Source organism: Vigna umbellata, chromosome 9, assembly GCF_029865625.1.
Source record: "Vigna umbellata cultivar VRB3 chromosome 9, Vumbellata_1.0, whole genome shotgun sequence".
Classification (NCBI taxonomy): Eukaryota; Viridiplantae; Streptophyta; class Magnoliopsida; order Fabales; family Fabaceae; genus Vigna; species Vigna umbellata.
In genome coordinates, this window is record NC_142173.1 from 43,168,032 (window position 1) to 43,189,797 (window position 21,766).

At 35.9% G+C, this 21,766-nt stretch overlaps 2 protein-coding genes and 1 pseudogene across 3 annotated transcripts; 1 reads left to right on the forward strand and 2 right to left on the reverse strand.

Annotated features, from left to right (window-relative positions):
• Positions 1-161: 161 nt before the first annotated feature.
• LOC124848551 (dynamin-like protein ARC5) lies at positions 162-12,584 on the reverse strand. 2 transcript variants are annotated; one of them, XM_047326253.2, is made up of 15 exons: positions 11,668-12,584; positions 10,859-10,992; positions 10,669-10,761; positions 10,453-10,516; positions 10,131-10,179; positions 9,903-9,985; positions 9,153-9,310; positions 9,016-9,076; positions 8,522-8,584; positions 8,013-8,113; positions 7,571-7,628; positions 7,044-7,379; positions 5,874-6,038; positions 5,663-5,766; positions 162-559 (listed from the first exon to the last, which is right to left on the reverse strand). In XM_047326253.2, the coding sequence occupies exons 1-14, from the start codon at positions 12,514-12,516 to the stop codon at positions 5,701-5,703; spliced, it is 2,280 nt and encodes a 759-aa protein (XP_047182209.1). In that variant the 5' UTR covers positions 12,517-12,584; the 3' UTR covers positions 162-559; positions 5,663-5,700. The 2 variants fall into 2 exon arrangements, with proteins under 2 accessions (XP_047182209.1, XP_047182207.1); XM_047326251.2 differs by lacking the exon at positions 162-559 and having other exon boundaries at positions 5,495-5,766; positions 11,668-12,583.
• Positions 567-5,356, forward strand: LOC148193619 (L-type lectin-domain containing receptor kinase S.4 pseudogene; annotated as a pseudogene).
• A 7,050-nt stretch (positions 12,585-19,634) lies between the features above and the next one.
• LOC124848546 (15-cis-phytoene desaturase, chloroplastic/chromoplastic) lies at positions 19,635-21,522 on the reverse strand. The gene has a single exon (XM_047326246.2). It carries the CDS (start codon positions 21,194-21,196, stop codon positions 19,763-19,765), a length of 1,434 nt encoding a protein of 477 aa, XP_047182202.1. The 5' UTR covers positions 21,197-21,522; the 3' UTR covers positions 19,635-19,762.
• Between the last annotated feature and the right edge of the window lie 244 nt (positions 21,523-21,766).

Here is a 21,766-nt window from a genome sequence, read left to right on the forward strand (position 1 = left end):
TAGAGCTATTCAAAATTTATTCTACGAGAGATTTTTTTATTTATTGGATCAATCATACCATCAAATCATCTATTAATATCTAGTCATACCATCAAATCATCTATTGTGTGTATATACTTTAATGTTAGAAGAATATATTAAATATCTCCAACAACTAGAAATAAAGTAAATTTATATATATTTATGGATGTTGAATATTGTAACTCACGTAATAAGAAAGTAATGTTTCAATATCACCAATAATTGTCTTGGTTTTTCTTTTATTCTTCAAAATATATTAGGCCACTACAATCCCTTTTTCATTGGACTACTAATTCTATGGATAAGGAGAGGTTTGCAAGGTTTACAAGTATAATCTATCACAATTATAAGGTGATACTCATTTTTTCCTCTCTACACGTTTAAACATGTTTAATTCAGGTATGGTAGAAAACGAAGGTTGTCTCCAATGACACTTTGATCTTGAGGGTCTTTGGTTTTTGAGCTTCAACAGGGTCAGGTCTCTCTCTCCAGGAACATTAGGTCCTTGCTCCAAGAATACCACTTGCCTTGTAGTTGCCTAGTTTGGGACAAATGAACATATCACACTTAATTAACAATACTACTTTATTGATATGCAAAACACAGGTATAAATAATTCATTGAGTGTTTTGCGGTATACGTTATTCCATGTGTTCATCTCAGAGTTCCCCAATAGCAAGCCGTTTGAATTTGGCAAATGCAGAATCAAATTCTGAGGATATTTTTCTTAGAGGAAAAAGATCATATGGTTTTAGTCTGATCAATGTATAACATTTTTCTATCTTGTCATGTAGAGAACTGAAAGTTATGACAAGAACTGTGGTAACATCTTTTTGTCATAAGAGAGTTTTAAGAAAATAAAATAGAAAGTATTTAGAAAGGGTTATAATAGAGAGTGGATATACACTCGTTTAGACTTTGCCATAAATGTTTAATACGGGATTGATTAAATTTGTGTAAGTAATTTATCATCATTCTGTACATTTTTTTAGTTTATTTAATAGAGGTTTGATCAAGTTATTTCTTCAATTACTGTACCAAAACAAAGTTATTTCTTCAGTCGTTAATTTGTGAGAATAACGCATGAATTCTAATCAATGTATAACCTGCCCTCAGCTTCAATACGACAGAATCATATAAAAAAAATATTAATTGTTTTTCAGAAGGTCTTCACCAACTACTTTTATTCAAACTATTTCTCATACGTGTTTTACTGGTAGCCTAGAATAGCCACATGATCAAGCATGTGTTTGTAATCTTTTTCTTAAAACTGAGTTATCTTAGTTTTAACTTTTTATCTTGATATCTGTACTTGTCATGAGATAATATACATTAATTCCTTTTTTTTCTCACCATTCTAATGAGATACACTTTTTGTTTTTCAGGGATTTTTATTTAAGTACAAGTTGACATTTTTCAATTAAAATGATGTCTCAAGCCTTTTCTAAGTTATTTTCATTGATATCCTTATTTGGGTTTAAAAAACGATTCTTACTTCCAAGGTGCATAGTTCCAAACGCAGTATTAATAGGCTCTTTCCACCAAAACTTCAGAGTAACTATAATCCTATTTCAGATAGCAGTGTTCTAATCTTTTTCAACAACCAATAGCAACTTCACAAGCATGGCAATGCATGCATCTGGCATCCTTTTGGTTGTTCTGTACTCTCTGTTGAGATTTGCATTGTCGGATATCAATTTTGTAAAATATGATTTTCTGCAAGCAGGCTTGAAAACGGATGGAGCTTATGTGAGGCCAAATGGCATACTTACCTTGACAAATGATTCCTCAAAAATCTTTGGCCATGCATTCTATCCATCTCCTTTGCCATTCAAATCTAGCAAAAACAAATCCATTGTTTCAACCTTTAGCACTACCTTTGTGTTTTCCATAGTTCCTAAGTACCCAGATCTTGGAGGACACGGTTTTGCATTCGTCCTAATATCTACCAACGAACCAAAAGGGTGCCTCACAAATCAATATTTAGGCCTCCCAAATGAGACAAGTAATAAGGAACTCTCAACCCGGTTCCTAGCTGTAGAGTTTGATGGGGTACAGAACCTTGAACTTGAAGACATCGATGATAATCACGTGGGGATAGATATATCCAGCCTCATCTCTAACATATCTAAGTCAGCAGCATACTATTTAGAAAGAAATGGCCAAGAAGATCACAGCAAGAACATTTCCTTCAGTTTGAAGAGTGGAAAACCCATTCAAGCATGGGTTGATTACAATGAAGGGGAGATGATGATGCATGTCACAGTTTCTCCTTTTGGCATGCCAAAGCCATATTTTCCTTTGATATCATTTCGCATAGACCTATCCTTGGTGTTTGATGATTACATGTATGCAGGTTTTTCTGCTTCCAACGGTCTGCTGGTAGCTGAGTATAATATACATGGTTGGAGCTTCAAAGTAGGAGCAGCAGCACAAGCGCTAGAAAAATCATCCGTGCCACTTATTCGGTCAAATACTTCTATTAAGGTGGTGCACAAAAAACACTTTGCAGTAGGTATTACTCTAGCAAGTGCATCTCTTTTTATATTGACAATTATAGGAGCTCTTGCCCTACACAGATTAAGAAATAGGGAGGAGGTTTTAGAGGATTGGGAACTCGAATTTGCCACACATAAATTTAAATATTCTGAGCTCCATTCAGCTACAGGAAGGTTCGGGGACAGAAACCTTATTGGGTATGGAGGTTTTGGTAAAGTCTACAGAGGTGTAATCCCTAGCACAGGACTAGAAGTAGCCGTAAAGCGGGTTGCTCCTGATTCAAGGCAAGGAATCAGAGAATTTGTAGCGGAAATAACAAGCATGACACAGCTTAAGCATAGAAATTTGGTGCAATTACATGGGTGGTGCAGGAAGCAGGATGAACTCCTCATTGTGTATGATTATCTACCAAATGGAAGCCTAGACAAGCTTCTGTTTGAAAATGATCATCAAAAGAAGAAATTACTAACTTGGGAACAAAGATACAAAATCATTATTGGAGTTGCCCAAGGGCTGTTGTATCTCCATGAAGAAAGTGAGGTGCAGGTTGTTCACAGAGATGTAAAGCCAAGCAATGTCCTGATAGATGCAGATCTCCAACCAAAGCTTGGAGATTTCGGTCTTGCAAGGACTTACGAGCATGGAATCAATCCACAGACAACAAGCGTTGTGGGAACATTAGGCTACATGGCCCCTGAGCTCACCAAGACTGGGAAAGCAAGAACAAGCACAGATGTATATGGGTATGGAGTACTCATTTTGGAAGTAGCATGTGGAAGGAGGCCAATAGAGCCCCAAAAGAATCCCGAGGAACTGGTATTGGTAGATTGGGTTAGAGATCTACATCACCGAGGACAGGTCTGCAGAGCTATTGACCCCAGTTTATATGAGTATGACAAAGATGAAGCTCAGCTTGTGCTTAGTCTTGGATTGCTTTGCTCTCATCCCAATCCTCATTACAGACCTAATATGAGAAGGATTGTCCAGTTCCTTATGGGAGAAATTATCCTTTCTCCACTTCCTCCTGACATTCACAGTGAAGGTCCAAGAGAAATAGCAAAATGTCCCTGCAACTTTCCATATGATTCTCAACCTTCAAGTTCTATGGTGTCTTCGTCAAACTATTATAGTCTTACATGCTTTGATGAGGTGGTCTACCCTGCTGAACTCACTGGTATCACTTCATAGCTATGGCTGTAAGTAACATATAATAAAGAACCACATTGTTTTAGGTAATGATGAAAGGAAAGCAATCTCAACTCCATGATGCTATTGCCCTTAATGTTTTTCCATAAATATACAGAAGTGCTCTTCTATATACCAAGTTTTATTCATTTTTTTATGGGAGAATAGGTATATTGCCACTCGAAGTAGGGTGTTTAGAACAGCACAAAGGTCGAAAAATAATTAAGAAAATCAATTCAAAAAGTCGATAACCAATTAAAAAAATTGATTTGAATCTCTTTTTGTATAACTCAATGGTTTGGTTCAGTTTTCACTTTATAATTTCATACCTAATTCAAACTAAATTGAAATCAATTATTTAAATATTATTATATTGTCTATTATTTCACTCATAGGTGTGTCTATAAAAAGAAAACTAACCGTGTCTAATTTATTTCATACCCCCAACATTGTCATTTTGGGAAAAAATTGTTCTTGTATATGCTATCCTTTTTCATTTCATACACGAGTTGATCTTATAACCCAACGAAGAAACTGTTCTTGTATGTGCTATCTTTCTTTATATCAACTCAGTTATGATTTGTTAAATTCTCTAAAGAATGATAAAATACAAAATGTAGAAAACTTAAAAAAATCACATGTAACTTAAAAATATAAAAGTAAATTGTGGTAGATCAAGAAAGCTACTAATTTTATTTTGTGTAAACAAATTAGCCTAGGAATAACCTTGACTTCCTGAGAAATTATGTTTTCTATATAATAAGTGACAAAGAAATAGCTTAATGTGTAATCTACGAATGATTGTACTAGTGTATGCACATTAGATTATTAGCTTTGAGAGAGTAAAGTACTAAAAAATATAGTATTGGAAGAAAATAATACAAAGAGCTTAACTATAATGTTTCTATTTTAAATTTTATGCAATGTTTGAGCTTAAATTTTATGCAATTTTTGGAAGAAAATAATACAAAGAGCTTAACTATAAAGTTTGAGAGATAGATTATAAGGATTATCTATTATTTATGTCACAATAAACACAGCATAACCTCCTCACTTCTTTGTTTTTCCTTTGTAAGTGCTTAAATACCTCTTGTGCCTTTATATTTTATTTTAGTTCCTTTGCAAATAAAAGAATAGCTAATTTATGTAAACAAGTTGTTTGACACTATACAATGTTAAAGATAACAAATATGTAAGTATAGTGAAGCTAGAAATAAATTTGCTCATCATGGTATAACATTAGACATAGACTTCTATGTCCAAAGGATAAGACAGATATAAAAAAAACTATCCAACAAATCCGCTAAAACAAGTGGTGTGAAAAAATTACTTTTCTTGATTTCAGAAAGAAACATTACATTGTTATTTATAGGAAAATCGAACTCCGAATAAAAAAAATATATTTATATATTATTTAATCAATCTATATTTATTGTATAAAGTAAATATACAATATTTACACCCATATTTCAACGCTTGGTTTGAATTTTTTTTTAAATGTTCAAACAGAACCACATAATTTTAATCTTTATGTTCTATTCAGATGTATTTTAACCAAAAACCAAACTAAACTATGTCAAACACTCCTAAGTCCAAGCATTCGCAACCAATATTTAGGGCCAGAACTAACAGCATACGCGTGATTACTGATTCAACTCAGTATGTGCTGATCCACTGTAATTTGCTTTGTTAACTTATAGACACATTAAAATTATTCTTGAAACTCTTGACAACCAAAAGTTTATGTGTAACGCAAAAGAATAAGAAAAGAATGTCCAAACACAATGTATTCTAGAAGAACAGCACCTGACTTGAACTAATTGAGGAAAAGAGATGTTCAGTTAACTACAGCAAAATGTCCTAGTAATCAAATCTTATTCATTCTTCTTCTATGATAATTCATTAGGCACACATTAATATAAGAAAATGAAAGATCATAAATCTTTAAATCACATGCCTGTTTCATTTGAAAATTATACTCAGCAGCTCACATATTCAGATGACTTGATTTTGAATTAGCTGCTCATGTATCATTTTGAATTTCTCTTTGAGCCTCTGGATCTGTACATTGATAAAAAAAATGTTTAACATAATGGACAATAAAAGACAAAGTTGGCACGTCTGGATATTGTTCATGAGAAAACCATGTTATATGAAATAAGAAATACCCTTTTCAGTTCAATTTCTGTATCTCTCTTTTGCTGCCCGAATGAATGCTGCAGATTGGTTATATCAAAAACATTATCCAAGTCATCTTCAAAGGCAGATTCTAGGTCTTCTCGGAGAAGTGCAGGCAACTTGTCCACAATGGGCATCAAAAGGAAACAGTTGAACTGCAAAATATTGGGTATAAGCAATGCATAAAAGATGGGGAAAAAAATTACGAAAGAATTCTAAATTATGAATGACTTTTATTATACTAATCTATTGCCCCAAAGTCTTGACATATTGTCTAGCGGTGTTAGTTTTAATCAACCTGGGCAAAAACAACAAAATTTGAAAGAATGAAAACAAAAATAAATGTAAATATGGGGTATACCTAAACTACAGTCTGCTTTGCATGTGTAAATGAATTTTTTAATATATTGATATCCTTTGAGAAATTATAATATGCAAGTGTTAAATGAGAAATAAAAAATCTTTGTTTACAATAGATATTGATGCAACTTATAATTTTTTCTCAGTATTGGTAATATTGGAAGAATCAAATAGAAATAGGGGAGAATCATCAACTATTTTTTAAATGTCTCATAATTTGCTTGCTTAGATACCTTTATACTCAGCAGTTGCAGGAAAATAAATCCATTTAAAGTGTTGCTATTTGTTTGAGTAATTTTTAAAATTTTTAAAAATGTAGCAATGAATATAATTGATCTTGACAAAAGTAAAAACATCAACTTTTCTGCTGACAGGAATTCATGTTCGGTACAGAATCCACATAACGTACTCATTTTTACTTCACTGAAGTTTTACTTTACACTTCAAACAAAACTGATTAAAAGATTATTCTAAACTCAAACCTTAACAAAACGTAAATCAATTTTTGTAACCTAATTCTTTCACACTCAATCTACTCTAATCAATTTACAATGTCTGTAATCTTGAAGAGCTACACTTTTCTCTTATATTGTCATACTGTAACAGCAGAGAGGATCTCTTTGCCAAAAAATATTTAAGAATAATCACAATTTTCAGTAAATATCGTAGGTTGTGCATGTACATTAAGCCCAAACCTTCATTTCTATGCTTACCTGGGAAGCTTTCATTTCAAGCAAGGAAGGAGGAAACTGGCAGACCAAACACAAAGAAGCTTAAATTAAAAAAGAAATATCACAAACCTTTAATTCTGTGGAAACCAGGAAATATTCTCTAATGCCATGAAATATCTGTTGTACCAAGCCATAAACAATTCTTTCAGACGAAGGTGCAAGCCTCCTATTCCAGAGTGTACTATCCAGAAGGTCGGCAAGCTTTGTTTCTGTTGTCTGAATGGATGAACTAGAATCAATCCCAGAGGCCACATGACTGAGTTTTACATCTGGTTGTGACTTCGTGTCTTCTCTGTCATGCACACTTGTTTGTGATATATTAGTTGCCGTAGGATTATTAGAAGCACTGTTGGTCTGTTCCGTTCCACCAAATGAATCTAAGAACTGACGTAACCCAGCCCGACTCTACAAAGTTAACAGTGGCACTAGAATGAGATAGAAAATGAGCTGTGAAAACTTAGCTTAGGAAACAATATTTTACTTTTCTCTCGGGAAGATATAATGATACAATCCTAGCTTAAACTCAACACAGGGAGCAAGATCATTTAAAAGTGCACCATGCCAAAGCATCGGTCCCTGTAAATGCCCCTTAATACCTTATTGTGGAGAGACCATGAAACATATCTGGTGGTGCTAACCAAATCCTCCATACATCTAGAGCAAAGGATAACAAAATTAAATTTAGAAAATAACAAATAAACAATGTCGTGTACTAACATTTAATGTAAGAAAAAAAAGGATAAATTATGGATAAGAATGCAAAGCTAGAACATTTTTAAGATCAAGGCAAAAAATGCACCCTAACATCTAAAAATAACAAGCATGAAAAAAATGGAAGAAAGCACAAAATCATGATGTAATGCAAGAATGTCATATTACACTTGATGTTCTCTTTTAAAAAGATGAGCTGTGCATCTTGTTCCTCATGCTATAATTAAGGTCTTGATTATTCATTTTTCCTTTTTTATTAAAAAAGCTCAATTTTTCACTTGACATATGGAACAAACTTATGGCGTATGGGAACAAGTGGTGGTTAACTTTTCATGGCATGATTTTTCTGTAGATTCGGAAAAGTTGTTGAAGGCAGAGGCAACACGCCTGAGGAACACCTCATGGCCACTTAGATATTCACTATCTTTCTGTCAAACAAAGTCCATAAATAAAATAAGTTAGGAAACATAACAAACTAATAATTGTACAAAACTGTGAGGATATTTGCAAAAGCATAAACAATTTATTCATTAAAAACATCAAGAATCGACTATCTCAAAAGCTCAAGCTGTTAGGTGAAGACCTAAATAGTTTTATACCATATTCAGGCTGTGGAAGAGCCCTTCAGAATTGAAGCACTGATAATGCAAAGATCCACCCCTACCTTGTGCTAAGATTCACTTTTATTTAGAATAATAGAGCTGGCAAGGATCAAACTTTAGACATCTTGTTTATGGAGGCTCTTGATACCATGTAAACAACTAGGTGTCCTAAAAGCTCATGCTGCTAGGTAAGATTCAAATACTTCATATCTTACAGAAAAAACAAAAGAATACCTGAAGAAGATAAACTGAGATAGGAAGCAGTCTCTTAAGTATATACAACAGTCTGGAGCCCAACTGTGCCGAGAATAGAGAATTAATCATTTAGTTAGACTAGGAATATGAAAAATAGTTAATTTTATTTTCTCTAATTTGAAGAGCACAACAAGGATCATTTTGTATACAGATTTGATTATAAAACTATGATAGAATCCTGGAAATCAAATCAAACCTAATTATTACAAAACTGCAGCTGTCAATGATAAAGCTGGCTACTCAAACTTGCTAAGAACTGAGTTTGGATCATGAAAAAAAAAAAGTAAGAACAAGAAATTTGAGGATTGTACAAAAATTGCAGATTTTTGAAATCCAGGGACTAAGATCACAAAAATATTGGAAGGCTAAAATACCAAATCAGAAATTAAAAGAGAATTAAAATTGCAATTCAGCTAAATAATTAAAGAAAGAAATCAAAAGGAATATATATTCATTTTTATAGCATTAATCACCTGATGAAGAAAGGGTTCAAATGTGTCACGAGCCTTTGCAACAGCAATTACACAAGCAGTCCTGGTTACTCAAACAATGTCATTTTAATATTTACAAATGGTAGTATTACAAGAATGAATAGGTAAAACACACAGACCTAGAGTAATTTGTTCCATCATGAATGTCTTCGACTCCACAAGCATTTACAATTTCTTCACGAGTAATTGGGGGACACTTTATTCCTCCAACCACAAAACGAAATTCAGCCATTGCCCTATGATATTGTGCTCCACCATAAAGTCGCATACTTGCATTCTGTGCACAAGGATAGGTTAGCCTGTCCCATTATAGAGACAAAGTAAACAGAAAATACAAGACTATGAAATGTATGTATCATTTATCATTTATTAATGTATACAAGCATGATCAATGAAATCAAAATCATGTGTATATTACTGTTTTCAGTAGTGGCAAGAAAGAAAAATTCTGGGGATTAAAGAGGCCTAATTTCTCTTGGGTCCCAATTCCAATTTCCAGCCTCCCCTCCACCTCCCTTTATCTTTTTATACCCATTCTCTCTCCTAGGTGTGTTGCACCTTTTAACTCTCCCAACATATACCTTAGTAATGGTGGGCTTTGGACCTGTATCATCAGGTGTTTATTTAACAAGATTATGAGAAAATCTTCACCCTCCACACAAACATAAAACTCATACGGAAGTAGTAATTAGCAGACATAACTAACAGCCCAAGTTAAATAAAATCATCAACGAGAAGACAGAAAATGGAAATTATTCATATTTTTAAAAAGGGAAAATAGTAAAATCAAGAGTAGTTAGATTGCCATCCACTGCAATGAAAAGCTAATGTAGCTCATAAGAATGGTAAAAAAGTAGGCCGAAACTTACAGGTATTAGCTTGTGAGGAAACTGAACACCATCAGCACCAATAAATGCACCTCCATTTATTCGTTCATCTTGCAGTGTTTCACCTGAAACAAAAAAAAAAAGGTCAGGCAACTTGTCAAGGGAAAAAGGATATCAAAAGATAGTAAGCATGCTTTTTAAGTGTTGTGCATTATCAACTGTTCAATAGGCTAGCCCGTGAAAAACAGCTAAGAGGAATAGGAGATTTACCAAATTTATCGGGAGGTGCAACAACTGTCCCTTTAAGCAACAATGACAACTGAATAACAGAAAATATGCAAGTGAGGGAGGGAAAATACGAGTACATTTTAAGGTTCAGACACTATGAATTCAAACAGCTGAAAATAATTAACTACAAGCATGCATATGCAGATACATACAGACTAAGACAGACAAAGAGTTTACTATACAAGCTAAACATCAAAGATTAAATACCCCTCACATTGGTAGGAGGACAAAAAACTAGAAACATAATAATTTTACCAATAAAGAAGAGTAAGATACTGAGAAGAAGAATTTATGGCAAAGAAACCTTGGTCAAGAACATATCATGGAATGCTCTTCCTTTCTCCTTCAGTTTGGCTTCATCAAGTGTGCTGTATACAATGTGAAGAAGAATAAGACAAGTAATGAATGGAAAACAGATAGATAACAGTTCTATAATAAAAAATTCAAAACCAAAATTATCACTCTCGTTCCTTCCTTTGCAGATCAAGTACAACAGAGATATTTTTAACTTACAACATACCTCAACTCTTGATTTATGTCACTCAATTTCCTTGTCACACTCCGATACTCTTTCTCAAGAAGTGGAATGATCAATGGTACATTATTTATATACCTAGCACGATCATTATTAAGGACTCAGCCAATTATAAACAAAAAAAAAAGAAAAAAAAAACGGATAAACTTAAAATCAAACCATAATGTATAAGTACCTCTTCTGCAGCAATTCTTCCAGAAACAGCCTAAGTTTACTTACGCCTATCCTACTCCTTTCCTGCTTTGACAATGCCCTCCCTAACTTCTCCTCCAAAGATGCAACATCTTCTATCTCTCTGAAGCACACTGCCTGCATCCGTATGTAGAACAAAATGGATCATGGAAATGAAACTCTCAACTATCAGTGCACCAAAATTTTAACCAAATTATGAACTGCTTCAGGGAATTACAAACTCAAATCGCAGTCGCATTGCGCTATTTATTTATTATTTGGCTTAATTTCATTTTTAGTTTCTTAAGTATCACCACTGTGCAATTTTGGTTCTTCAGGTTTCAATTACACCAATTGGATACCTTAAGTTTTTTGTCACTTTCAATCATGACCCTCCATCCCAATTTCTTCCAATATTTAAGTCATTAATTGCTCAAGACGGAAGAACATTCCTTTTCCACATGTCGGCAATTAAGTCACTATACTGAGAGCACCTTCTTAGGTCATTGTCATTCAAATAAGTGTGCTTTTGTATTTACTTGTAATGTCATGCTAGTTTACCAAGCGATTTAGTTTTGCTAAAATATTGGGTGGAATGAAGATATGACCAAAATCACACAATCTGCTATTTTACTTTTAGCCACTGGATAGGCATTTGAAACAGTGGTAGAAAAACAGAAAAGAAAATGCGCAACATACATGGCATGCCGAACATTGAAATGAAACAAAATAAGAAGTAGTAAACTAAGAGCAGATGAAAAACGGCAGGGAAACTGGCGATATACGAAGGAGGTAAATGAGCATAAGAATAACCTGTTTGAACTCGTCATTGGAGGAGTAGAGATAACCGGTTCCACAGCCCACTCTTCCGGAAGGCACGGAGGTGAAGAAGGGGGAATCACCGAGAATGCAGCCGTCAAGCGTGGAGGGAGGCGGCGAGAGGAAAACCTCGACATCGGAAGGGCGGGCGAACTGAGGGATCCTGGTGTCGAGCTTGGTGGAGACGATGACAGTCCTGGCGAGCTCAGGATCGACCTGCATGACGACGCGCCTGGTGGTGGCGTTGCTCCAGTCGCTGCAATCCTCAAGGCAGAGTATGATGAACTCCTTGTGCTGCATCTTGGCACGGACGAGCGCCTCGACGGCACGTGCCTGGGCCTGTAAAGCACGGTTCCTGCGGCCGGGAGCGGGAGCGATGAGGCCGGGAGTGTCGATGATGGTGAGGTTGGGGCAGTACTTGTACTCCACTCTGATGATGATTTCTTTGGCGGAGAATTGGCTGGAGTCCTGCTCCAACCTGGCATTTTCAGCTTCGATGAAAGCCTGAATTTGAGGGAGGGATTTGTGGTGAGAGAGGGAGGGGTCAGTGTCGGAGACGAGGTGGCAAGAAGGGGACTCGCATTGGGGGTCGTATTTCATGTGGAGGGTGATGGGCCTGCGGGTCTTGGTGCCGCCTCCGACGTGGTTGAACTGAAACCCCATCAGGGCCTCCACCAGGGCGCTCTTGCCGTCCGTTTGGTGGCCCACCACCAGAACCGCCGGAGCGTCGAAGGGCGTCTGCAAGTCCTGGGCCAGCGCGTGAAGCTCATTGTAGGCTTCGTACAGGCGCCACTCCCGCTGCTCCTCCTCCTCCTCTTGGGCCAACTTCATTTCCCTCTCCATTTCCAGGTAACTCTTCCTTCCACCGCTTCTTTTTCAAATTCCCATTTACCATCTTACCCTCTGCATCTTTAGTCTTTAAATTCCCAACTGGCAGGAAAAGGAACCCATGAGGTGATTCGATGCGTCACCAACTGACACCTGTCTTCTCACCTAAGACAAAACCCAAACATAGCTCTTTCTGTCTGTCTCTACATTAGTAGATATTTAGTTGTTTCATCTCACTTTTGATATTGTAAAAATAACTACCAAAACTTACTCTGAATCTACAAGAAATTTAATGTTTCTAGAATCTTAGAATCCTATTGTGGTTGGGACAATAAATTCTCTCCAAAAAAGTATCACCAACTGTTCACGGGATTTTGAGCATGGTTGGATAAAGAAATATTATGTAAATTTATTTGCTTTTAAGTTAATAAGAAAATTTGTGAGTAAAAAGAAAAGAATATGAGTATGTATATATTTATTCAGAAATACTTTATGTGTTATAGGATTTTTTAACTTTAAAGTCCAGATAATAAAACTAATAATAGTAAACAATTTGTTTATACTTTTAATTTTTTAAGTTATTTTTGAACTCATGTTTTTGGACTTTCTTTCGGGATTTCTTAGATGCGTTAAACATGTGTGCTTATATATAGAAACATTAAATATGTATGTAAACACTTTTGAGTTATAATATATACGTTTACATTTTTTTTAGAGAGAATTTTCTTGATTCTTAGATTAAAACTATGATTCTTATAAAAAAAATTAACATCTTTGTAAATAATCTTCACTTGATTTATCAATTTGTTAGACTCTCACATCCTCATCTTTATCTTATTCTGCATTCTTCTCTGATTTATTTTTGTTGTGCCTCTTGAGGATTCAAATTCAAAAAAGATTGTACTCTTTCCTAAACATGATTATCATCTCCTCTGTTACGGGTGAGCTAGAGTACTTCGTGTTTCCTGGTACTTAGGCCCTTAAGTTTCCCTTATATTTGACGTTCCTTGAGAAGTTCAACTTGGTGTCTGATGGTCAGCTAAGCGTCAAGGAGGATAAAGGTATTAAACTTATTCGAAAACTCCCTCGACCCATCAATTGTTGGGTACATGCTTCAAGTCTTCAACGATGAAGATCATGGGTCTCTCTTTGAGGGTAAGGTTGTCAATTTCTATTATGATTTTATATTAATTGAATGACTAATCCTTTTTATCCTTGTTTTGCAGAGATCATGTCGATGGGAGACTTCGATTATAAGGCATGGCATGTTGCGCACAAGTAAGTCAGCTAGGGTAGCTTCCACGATGGTCTCTTCGACTACCAACAAGTAGAGGATTAGCACGACTTGTAAGCCCTAAGAAAAATAAAATATTTAGAAAAGTGGTGGACATGGATGTCATAAATTAAAATTAGAAAAGATAAGCTATGCAAAAGTGAAGTGTAGCATAGATGGTTATAACTCTTTGTTATGGGTTAAAGGTAATGTGTTTGATGCTTGTGCACATAATAAATTATTTATTTATTTTTTAATTTGTTTTATGTGAACTTATGGTGTAAGTTATTATTTGTAATATTTGTTGTGTGTGTCTATGATAAGCTAATTGTGATGGTTTGTTTAATTTGGTGCGTTTGTTTAGAACTTGGGAGTTATGTGTTTGAGTCTTGGCTAGAGAAAAAAAGTATTCTTTTTTTCCTCTTGGTAGAAGGGATCAGAATATATTCATTATATCTAGTCACACAAAAGGAATAAAAGAAAATTAAGGCAAAAAAGGAAAGATTAAAATGAAATATTTAATTAGGGATCAATCATAATTAGAATATATTTTATTTTGATTTAATAGAATTTTACATAGGCATGGGGATATATTAGGAATTCAAGTGTGAGTCTAAGTTCCACATTAGATACAAATGAGAAAGTATAGCTCTATATAAAGATGAAAGACTCATTAACTCATTGTCTTAAGGTTTTGGGTAGAGAGTGGTGTCAATCCCTTATATGGTTGGGCTCAGATCTCATTGGTGTTTGTATTTCTCTGGTTAACCTCCTCCTCGATAGACCCAACAGTGGTATCAGAGCTGATGGTTTGTCTTGGTGACCGACTCAGACAAGTATAATGATCCATATACCGAAAGGTTACTCGTGGTTGTGGTTGGTTGAGAATGCTTCCACTTAAGGGAAGTGTACCTATGTGGAAGAGACTCACTCTTGAGGGAGAGATTGTTGGGAATCTAAGTGTTAGTTTAAGTCTCATAACACTCTAAAATTAGGTTAAACATGTCTCCTATTTAATATAGGTTTTTGTGCTGCTTGCTCTTTGAGTCTCACACTGGCCGAATCGGCTTTCACAAGAACCATGTCGAAATTACGGATTGTGCTCTACTCAAGAGTTGCACGAGCCTTCCTCCTATTGGTTTTCTTGGGGTGTTGGAGCCCTGCTCCTTCCTTTATGCTTACAGTGATTTGACCATGAAAGAGTAATACAATTAGACATAACCTCATATGGTGACCATGAAAGTGTAAAGATAGGAAAAGCTTTTCTGAGTCCCACGTTGGACACTAAATGTTCTTATTGAGATCCAGAGCGTAATCCTTTGGACATGTGGTAAGATTTGAAAAACTTTGATCCATACTCTTGAGTACTAGAATATCGGATAAAATCAATCTACAAAAGACTCTTTAACGCTCAACTCAAGTTTGAATCTTATGAGTAAGAGTATAAATAAGTGTGTATTTCTTAGAGCTGTCAAAATGGGTCATAACCCGTGGGCCAACCCGGCTCACCACGAGTTTGAGCCGGGTTGAGTTTGAAAAAATTGTATTTTTTTTATGCGGGTCAGATTTCAACCCGACTCATTTAAACTCGACTCATGCAGGTTGAACCCGTGGTGGGTCGGGTTGGCCCACCAACCCACCTACCTAATTTTATTTTATTAAAATTTAATTTTAATTTTATAAAAAATATTTATTATTTTGTGTTTGCTTGAAAAAATTATTTAAGTTCTTTATTTTCAAAATTAATTAAACACTGATGTTGGGAGTGAAATTTGTTTAGATTTAAATTATAAAAAGTTTGTAATTTTTTATTTAAAAAATTTGTAATTAAATGAGCTAGTGAGCCAACCCGTTTACCCACCCACACATGGTGGGTCAGACTGAGTTCAAATTTTTCTGGCTCGCTAATAAATGAGTCGGGTTGGGTTGACTCACTAAGTGACCAACCCGTGGTGGACAGGGTTGGGTGGCCCGTTTTGATAGCTCTAGTATTTCTTTAAAAATATCTCACACACACATATATATATATATATATATATATATATATATATATATATATGCATATATATATATATATATATTTATAAAATTTCTGGATTTTAGAGTTTATATAATAAAACTAGTAATGTAATAATATCTAAAATATATAATAATAATAATGTAGCACTTTTTAGTAAATAATAGCAAAAATATGATAATATAATAATAATCAAATGTCATAATTATAATTAATATTTGTACCGTATAAACCGCTCAATCAACGTATGTCCAAAGTATTTCCAAAGTGAGCAATCAGTTAATCCTATGAAACCTCCACGATAACTAGATTGATCGGTTACCAACCTCATAGGTGATGAAACAATCACTTTACGTATTAAGGATACCACAACCTAACATAATTAACAAAGTAAAACATACTTATGGCACATTGAACCGTAATTTGGTCAACCTTAACCAAAAGCTCACTCCAAAATCTATAGATATAGAGATAAGGTAAAAAAGTAAGTAATTACATTTATTAAACATTTAAGATTTAATTGTGATAACCTATCAGAATTGAAAATGAACTTGAATATCGAAATACCTTTAGTAGGTACCTACCGCTCGACTTGGACTTTAAAAGAGCACAAAAGAGTTAAAACGCAATAAGAAAACGACATTAAAAAAAGTAAAATAATAAAATGTGAAGAAATAACTTTCGACCTCACTACTTAAAACAATAATTCAACTCCATTATCTGAAACAATATGTAAATAATTCTTTAAAATATTTTAAATTATTTCAATAAATTTTCTTGTAATTCACTAGTGCAAAAAAGACCTTTAACGTCACCCTTTAGACGTCTGACCCTCGAATATCCAACGTAAAAAATGACCAGTGACATTTTTCCTAAACAACACAACTATTTAGACGTCGGCTACGGAGGGGCCTGACGTCTAAATACTGATATACGTCGGCTCCCCCAAATGGACGCCAAAACTAAACGAAAAAGTTAAACAAAAATAATTTTTTATTCTATTTAGACGTCTGTTATGGGGGAACCGACTTCTAAAGCACTTTAGACGTCTGTTATTGGGGGAACCAACGTCTAAATACACAACCCAGAAATTTAAAAAGTCACTTTTTGACTCCATTTAGACGTCTGATCCCGCCACTCCGACTTCTAAAGCACTTTAGACATCTGTTGTTGGGAGGACCATTTAAATGCGGAGCCAAGAATTTAAAAAGTCAATTTTTGACTCCATTTAGACATTTGTTATGGGGAAACCGACTTCTAAAGCCCTTTAGACGTCTGTTATGGGGGAACCGACTTCTAAATGTCAGCATTAAAACATTGCGAACGCGAGACATCCGTTACGCGCACTCATTGTTCATCATCTTCGTCGCGTTTTCTCTCTACGGGTTACGCTTTTCAGGTTATTTTCTCACTTTTGTACCGTTTAAAATTAATTTTACTCCGATTACATCACTCTTTGATGTCTTATCTTTCATTTAAACCGATTAAAATGCATTTTCGTTGGGTTTTGGTGTAGTTATTCTCATGTCCTTGAGCGGCGTTCTTCGAAGGAGATTTCTTGCATTCTGCACTCCTCAAATTCCCTTGACTACGTTTTTAAAACCATCCAATAAAAAGAATGTACAATACATTCTCTTCAACTAAAATATAAAAAACTCGAATCACCATGAGTCATGAGCAACCTCAAAGACGTCTGACCTGTATGGATCAAACGTCTATATAGACGTCTAACCTATATATGTCCGACGTCTATAGAGACGCCTGACTTAAAGGGTCTGACATCTCATTAACGTCACTCATATAGACGTCAGACAGAGATCAGACGTTAAAAGTCCAAAACAACAGACATCTAAAGTTCTTTCTGCATTATTGATTGCTCCCAAAAGTAGTATCGGGGTTCAAGGAATAAACTGAGAACTGGACTTCTAAGACAAATGAACTCAAATTACTTTATCATAGTGTATAGTTTTATGTCATTCTTAATATAATAGTCACCGAAACGCATTTAAACTTAATTTCGTAAATTGGAAGAAAAAATTATTACAAAAACTTATTGCCAGGTATTTTAGATTTTGGAGCAGGAAGTCATAGTGGGATTTTTGTCAAACATATGATGTTATAGTAGAAAAACGTCTTTCAAAACTAAGGTTGTGTTCACTTGAGCAGAAAGAACTGTTCATGCGTGTTTAAGGGCGATGAAATGCGAAGAAATGCATGTTCACTTTAGCCGAAATGCGAGGAACGAAATGCGCGGATTTGCGGGATTGGGGAATTTTTCATCACCCGCTAAAGTACAGAGATTTGAAGGGATTTACCATCTAATGTCTAATTTACCCTTGCACATTGTATAATTCCAACCCTTAAAGCTGACATAATAATCAATTTTAAGATGATGGTTGAAGATGAAGACAACTTCAAAGCTAAAGAAGAGGAAGAACAGTGGAGGTGTATTCGGTTACCTTCCACCCATATTTGGTACCAGGAGTGTGAATAATTTTTGAAGACCTGTATTCGGTTCCAGTGGGTGATATTCGGTTCACATACTTCTCAACGAGCTTCGTATTCGGTTGCATGCGCGATCTGGAGCAAAGACGAAGGAGAAAAGTGGTTCCCCTACAAGTAGTCCAAAACAGAAAGAGAAAAGAGAAGGGTATCTCGCTTTCTGCCCCGCGACCTCCTTGGAACGGAGAAGGAGAGAAATAGCTCATTGGCGGCGCGACAAAAAGACCCCAACGGTGGGTTTGTCCATGAGAAAAAAGAGATTGCACGAACCAAAGAGAAAGGGAAAAAATTTTCCTCGTGCGCGCTGCAAGACTCCTAATGTTGGAGTTCTTAGTTGGAGAAGAAGAAAGGTGCTACCCTAACTGCCTTTTCGTGTGAGACAAAGAGAAAAGGAGTGAAGAAGCTTCACCAAGCAGCCCAAAGTTCGGCCTGCGAGAGGATAAAGGCCTAAACAAAAATTCGAAAAATATTGACTCAGGATAAAGGCCTAAACACACCATTTTCCTTTATGAGTTAAACAAAAACTCAACAAAACAGTCTGTTTTTCGAAAGGTCATGTGGAAGAAAGGAGAAGCTTTCTTATGCAGTATTATTCTTCTTCTATTGTAATGGATTATTATAATGATATATTAAATTGTCTCTTAAATTTAAATTCTAATATATAAAAATTTAACATCATTTAATATCATCTTAAAAACTAATTAAGATTTTGTCTTCTAATTTAATCTTTAAATAAATAAAAACCAATTTGATAATATTAAATAGACTCTTAAATTTAAATTTTAATTATTAAATAATTAATGTTAATTTTTTATTCTTTATAAATATTTTTACAATTAAATATAACATTAACAATTATCATTTTATATTACTTTAATAATTAGGGATATTTTGGTAATCTTCAATTTTTAGCTATTTAACAATTTTTTTTATCTATTACATCAATCAAATTCTCCACTAATTTTCACAAACTTTATCTCTAAATACACTCTCAGTTTTCTCCAAATTCATTCAAGTAAACACAAAAAAATTTATCCTCAAATCTCCTTAAATCCCCTTAAATCCATTCAATCACTCTTTCTCAAATCATCTCTCCCAATCACCCTCAAGTGAAACACAGCATAAATGATTGGTGAATCAATGGCAACCTGGGCAATGTGGCTTATGTTGTTTGGTTTGATTCCGACCCAGTTACTGTCCCTACTTATCCTCGATGACAAGCTTGGATTGCATCATTGGAACTCCTGTAAAGCGAAACGCTTCTCCTTATCATATACTAGTTATCTCAAAAAAATATTCAATTTTATGATTATAATAATTAAATTACATGAATCATACATATTTAAACAAATATCTCAGTGACTGGCACTTATTCATTTATATTCACCGAAGAAAAAGAAATAAGTAAATGAAGTTACAGTTATGTCTTAGATGGAAAATAATTGTTTGGAATTAAAAGGGGAAGAATTTTAAGAGGAGGGGGTGAGGGTTCTATCCTTCAACAGGGATTCTGATGCCCTTCTCCCAGAGACCAAAGCACCATCAAACGTCGCAGAGGTCAAATAATCACCACAAACATACAAACCCGACTCAACTCTCGGGTTTTTCTTCAGATCCGTGGGTGGGCACTGATTGGGCTGGGCAAACCCGATTCGATAGGTCCTTAAATGTTTCCACTCCCTAACCAATTTGCCCCCAAACCAACCCGAAAGCTCCTCAATAACCTTACCCACAAGTTCATCGTCGGACACACCCTCAAACAACCCAATCAGTGACACTGATACCAGGGCCTTGTCGGGTGGCCCGTAAGATGGAGCCACATTCGTTGCAAAGAACATGTTGTTTACAATGCCCTTACCTGACCCGTTAAGAAATAGGACCGGGTCTTGAACCGGTATCTGATCCCGGTTCGCGGTGAAATACAAGCATACCGTGCTTCGAACCGGTTTCTTAGGAACCTGACTAACCCTTCCCGCTAATAGCTCAACTGCCGCGGGTTCTTCGACTGCGACGATGACTCCCAGCTCGCTCTTCAAAACGTCGCCATTTTGCAGTCTCACGAGAGGCGTTTTGGAGCCGACGAGGTCGACGGAAACGGCCCTGGAGTTGAGCATGATCGAACCAGTTGGCAACCTCGCTGCCAGCTGTTCCGGAATAGCTGCTATGCCTCTCGCCGGCAGGGTGTTGTCTCCGAGAGCGAGGCACTTGAAGATGAAATCGAACAGGCGCGACGTGGTTTCCAGGTTTGGATCAAAGAAGATTCCGCCGAAGAAGGGGCGGAAGAACCTTCCGATGATGGAATCGGAAAACCCTAGCTTCTTGAGTAAAGCAATTGTAGGGACTTCCTCTGCGGCGAAGATTTCTTCGTTGGATTTGGAGAGGACGCCAATTCTGGTGGATCCGATTAGTAGCTTGTCGATGGGTGATCCAATCGGATTGGTGAGGGATTTTGCGGAGTCCCAGAAGTGACGGAGAGGGTCGGCGACGGTGTGAAATCGACCATCGTAGAAAATTCGAGCTCCGGAGTAGAACTTCTGGAGATTCAGGGACTGGTAATCGAGGAGCTTTTGGGCTTCTGGATAAGCGGTGATGAAGATTTGGAAGCCGCGGTCCAGGAGGAAGCCGTCGACAATGTCGGTGCGGACGCGGCCGCCGACCGCGTCTGAAGCTTCGAGGAGGACGAAGGGGATGTTGTTGGAGTTCAGGTGAGTGGCGGCAGCAAGGCCGGCAAGGCCAGCGCCGATGACAATGACTCCGGTTTTGGGTAGTGAGGGGTTTTGCAAAGGTGAGGAAGAGGTGGGGGAAAGTTGTGCGGAGGATTGGGGATTGAATCTGAATCGTTTTGGAGGAGAAGAGAAGGAGAGGTTTGTGCAAGGGGCGGAAAATAGTGTGATAGTAGTCATTGGAGTTTGGATAAGGTTTTCGGTCAGTGATAAAAAACCTTCTTTTTTTTTTCACTAGAAGGGTTTGATTCTGGTGGATGTGGCTCTTGGATTGGTTTTGGTGGAGACGCTGATGTTGATGCCATTTCTTTACGTGGATTAATGCAATCTCTCATTAGATATTAATATTATCTGTTGAGAATTTTGAATATTATAAGAATATCAGAAGCAAGACATGTCACAATATTCTCCCCCTTGAGCTCCCTTCTCCTTCACACGAGGCAGTGTATGATTGGATGAAATCATTTTCTTGTGCACTGCTAGTAATGTGAATAAGGCGAATCCACCCTACAATGTCACTAATAGTTCAGTTGTGAACTCGTGACATTCCTCAAATTTTGACTAAATTTAGGGCTGGAAGATTATTGCAGCACCAAAGTACAAGTTAGACTGTCGCTGCTCCTATCATATACCTCATTGAAGAATAATCAAATTCCCTGTGCATATAATTCCCTATAAATATGGTAGAAGAAAGGCATTCAATCAAAAACAAAAACGTAGCGATAATGTTTTTTTTTCTTATCATGTCGT

Excerpts from the sequence above, each read along its gene's own strand:
- LOC124848546 (XM_047326246.2), bottom strand. The coding sequence starts at position 21,196 with ATGACTACTATCACACTATTTTCCGCCCCTTGCACAAACCTCTCCTTC.
- LOC124848551 (XM_047326253.2), bottom strand. The coding sequence starts at position 12,516 with ATGGAGAGGGAAATGAAGTTGGCCCAAGAGGAGGAGGAGGAGCAGCGG. Across the intron at positions 9,986-10,130 it reads TGCACCTCCCGATAAATTTG|GTGAAACACTGCAAGATGAA; the intron begins GTAAATCTCCTA and ends TTTTTGTTTCAG. Across the intron at positions 7,629-8,012 it reads GAAAAATCATGCCATGAAAA|ATGTATGGAGGATTTGGTTA; the intron begins GTTAACCACCAC and ends CCTTTGCTCTAG.